At 38.6% G+C, this 3230-nt stretch overlaps 1 protein-coding gene across 1 annotated transcript; it reads left to right on the top strand.

Annotated features, from left to right (window-relative positions):
- The first annotated feature begins 23 nt into the window (after positions 1-23).
- LOC123522795 (zinc finger protein 791-like) lies at positions 24-1446 on the top strand. Its single transcript, XM_045300184.1, has one exon. It carries the CDS (start codon positions 46-48, stop codon positions 838-840), a length of 795 nt encoding a protein of 264 aa, XP_045156119.1. The 5' UTR covers positions 24-45; the 3' UTR covers positions 841-1446.
- The last annotated feature ends 1784 nt before the right edge of the window (positions 1447-3230 follow it).

The raw sequence follows: 3230 nt of genomic DNA, 5'->3' as shown, positions 1-3230 counted from the left end.
CAATGTGGAAAAACATTCAGCAGGCCCAGCTCTTTACAAGTACATATGGAAACACACTCTGATGAGAAGTCCTATGAATGTAAGCAATGTGGGAAAATGTTTACGTTTTCCTCTTCCCTGAAACGACACTTACAACGTCATAGTGAAAAGAAACCTTATGAATGTAAAGAATGTGGGAAAGCTTTCAAGTTTCCCTCATACCTTGAATGCCATATGAGAACTCACACTGGTGAGACACCCCTTGAATGTAAACAATGTGGGAAAACATTCAGTTGGCCCATGTCCTTAAAAACACATATGGAAACACACTTAAGACCTCACAGTGGAGCGAAACCTTATGAATGTAAGGAATGTGGGAAAGCCTTCAATGTTCGCGCACACTTACGAAAGCATATGAGAATGCACACCAGAGGGGCCTATGAGTGTAAGGAATGTGGGAAAGCCTTCAGTTCTTCCACATACTTACAAGAACATATGAGAATGCACACTGGAGAGCCCTATGAATGTAAGGAATGTGGGAAAACCTTATGTTCTCCTGCATACTTACGAGAGCATATGAGAATCCACACTGGAGAGAAGCCCTATGAGTGTAAATACTGTACGAGAACCTTCACTTTTCACTCATCCTTTAAAACCCATGAGAAAATGCATACTGGAGAGAAACCCTATAAATGTAAGCAGTGTGGAAAGGCGTTCACGTGTGTCTCTCGCCTTTATAGACACAAGGAAACACACAGTGAACAGAAACCTTATGAATGTAAGCACTGTGGCAAAGGTTTCAGATGTCCCAAATACTTTAGGCAACATGTCAGCATGCACAGTGGGGAAAAACCCCTATGATTGTAAGGAATGTGGGAAAGTCTACAGTGTGCCTGCAAACCTTCGGCAACATATGATAACACACAGTGGTAAGAGACCTTATGAATGTCAACAATGTGGGAAAAACTTTATTTGGCCTACCTCTTTGCGAGTACATATGCAATCACATCACGCTCTGATGAGAAACCCTATGAATGTACAGAATGTGGGAAAGCCTACAAGTGCCCCAAATCTCTTAAATAACATATGAAAAACCTTTTTTTAAGACTACAAGGCATGTTGAAAAGCCTTCTTTTATCCTAAAAGCCTTGTAAAACACCCTGTACAAAACCCTTTTTTTTAATGTAAAGGATGTGGCAAGACCTTCAGGTATTGCTGTTTATATGTTGTATCCACAAAAAGTACCAAGAAGTTATTTCATTGCCTTTATAGACTCCTCGCCCTTATAAATCACTTCTGTAATAATTTAAAATTTGTTTCTAGTATAAGCATCTGAGATGATATATGCCCTTGTGTAGTGCCCCTGAGGAATGGACTGACAGTTTACTTCCAAAAAACGTAACCATCAAAATGTCTACAGAGTTCTACTCTAACACATGTGGATCTCTCTGTCTGAGCCAGAGTCAACTTGGGCTCAGAGTTGATTTTTATGCAACCTTTCAGGTATACCTCCTGTGTTATATAAAGCTTTAGTGTGCATGTGTATAAAACTTAACTTGTACAATACAGTATCTTTTGGATCCAGAAGTTTTGATTTTCTACGAATAACATTGTATTTTATAGGAAAAGCTTAATTCTAATATATGTTCTCTTGTGTTAAGGAGGTTCCGAGCACAGGTACCCCAGGTCCAAGTGGATCTGCATGTGGCACTCCTGGAGCTTATTTCTTGGTGATCGTAGATTTCCCTTTCTGCCTCTGGGATGGCTCATTTTAAGTATGGTAAATGGCCAAGCAGGCCCATCCAACAGTTAGGCTGGTATACACCTTATTTTCATCGTCCCACCTCCACAAGAGTACCATGTCATTTATTTGCATTAGTATCAAATTATCTAATTCCTGTATTGGTCCACAAGCACCTCATTTACATAGTCCTACCCTGTTGTTAAGAATCTCTGGTAGCACTGTGGGATAGGTATTAGAATGGTAAACATGGTGTTGGCAGTTGAAACCCACCATAGGAGGAAAATGAGGTTGTCTGACTATGTAGTGGAGTCAATTAATTAGAATCTACTTGATGGCTCTTCCCCTGTCCCCCTCCCCCCCATATTAACATTTGATAAGAATGAGAAAGACATTGGCTAGAAATACCATTTTAACTCTGCTGTATACTTTTGTTCCTGTAATAGTATTACAATTCCTTTATTCAACCCTGACAAAATTTAACCTGTCTCCAAATTGGGAAAAAACTGTGTTCTCTGAGGCTGTATTGACTAGGCATTTTTTGTTTCTGTTATTTCCAGCATTTAAATACATATAGTAAGTTGTGGGAGTTTTCTATAGTTGAGTCTCCTAAACATGGTTAATTAATTTCACTTTTACATATGATGGGTGGGTAGTTTTTTCAACCACTTACACCTGATTCTTCGCTATTAATTTTTGCTTTTAGTTACAGGTCTGTGTGAGTTGCTTAAAAAATTGTTAAATCCTGTTGTATATTGATAAATGTCATTTTTGTGTCATTGGGCCAATTCTGATGATGGACTGCTATGAATTCATCCTTGTAATTGTGGTTTTTTGGTATTGATTTACTATAAGAAAATAGTGCTAAATTCTACACATACCTTTTGACCTTTTTGTTTCTGCAACATTTTTATGGCTACCATCTTTAAAACAACTTTTATTTGTTGCTAACAATGAAAATCTAAATTTTATGTCAATGCCCTCTAGCCAAATAAAGAACATCAGAAACACACCTCCTATATCCATAATTGAGAGTCCCGACTTAATTGCAAAAGAGTAAGGATCACACACCATGAAATGACTCTGGTTTCTCATGAAAAGGGAGTTACAGCTTTGGGGAGTGTGTTTGTGAGTCTCAGAAGGTTTAAGGAAGCAGGGCTTTATACTGTGGAAGGGTGGATAGTTTCCAAGATTGGGAGCTTTGATTTCCATACACAACTGTGGAAATTGGTGGAAGCTAGAGCTGTTAGTGGAAAGCAGCATCAATGAGCCCTGGTGGCCAGGAGAAAAGGTCAGTTTTCTATGACTCTTGCTCAGTGGCTTTGTTTTTGTTATGACCCATCCTTGTCACAGAGTGGCAGAGTCTCATATTGTTGTTCCATGAAGTTATAGTCTAATCAACCGCATGTCACTGGTTTTTTTTTTAATCGTTTTATTAGGGGCTCATACAACTTTTATCACAATCCATACATACATCAATTGTGTAAAGCACATTTGTACATTCATTGCC

Source organism: Echinops telfairi, unplaced genomic scaffold (genome assembly GCF_000313985.2).
Source record: "Echinops telfairi isolate 266 unplaced genomic scaffold, ASM31398v2 ScPeMD7_7459;HRSCAF=8497, whole genome shotgun sequence".
Classification (NCBI taxonomy): domain Eukaryota; kingdom Metazoa; phylum Chordata; class Mammalia; order Afrosoricida; family Tenrecidae; genus Echinops; species Echinops telfairi.
Note: the sequence above shows the minus strand (reverse complement) of the source record. Positions and strands in the feature narration are given on the sequence as shown.

Excerpts from the sequence above, each read along its gene's own strand:
- LOC123522795 (XM_045300184.1), top strand. The coding sequence starts at position 46 with ATGGAAACACACTCTGATGAGAAGTCCTATGAATGTAAGCAATGTGGG.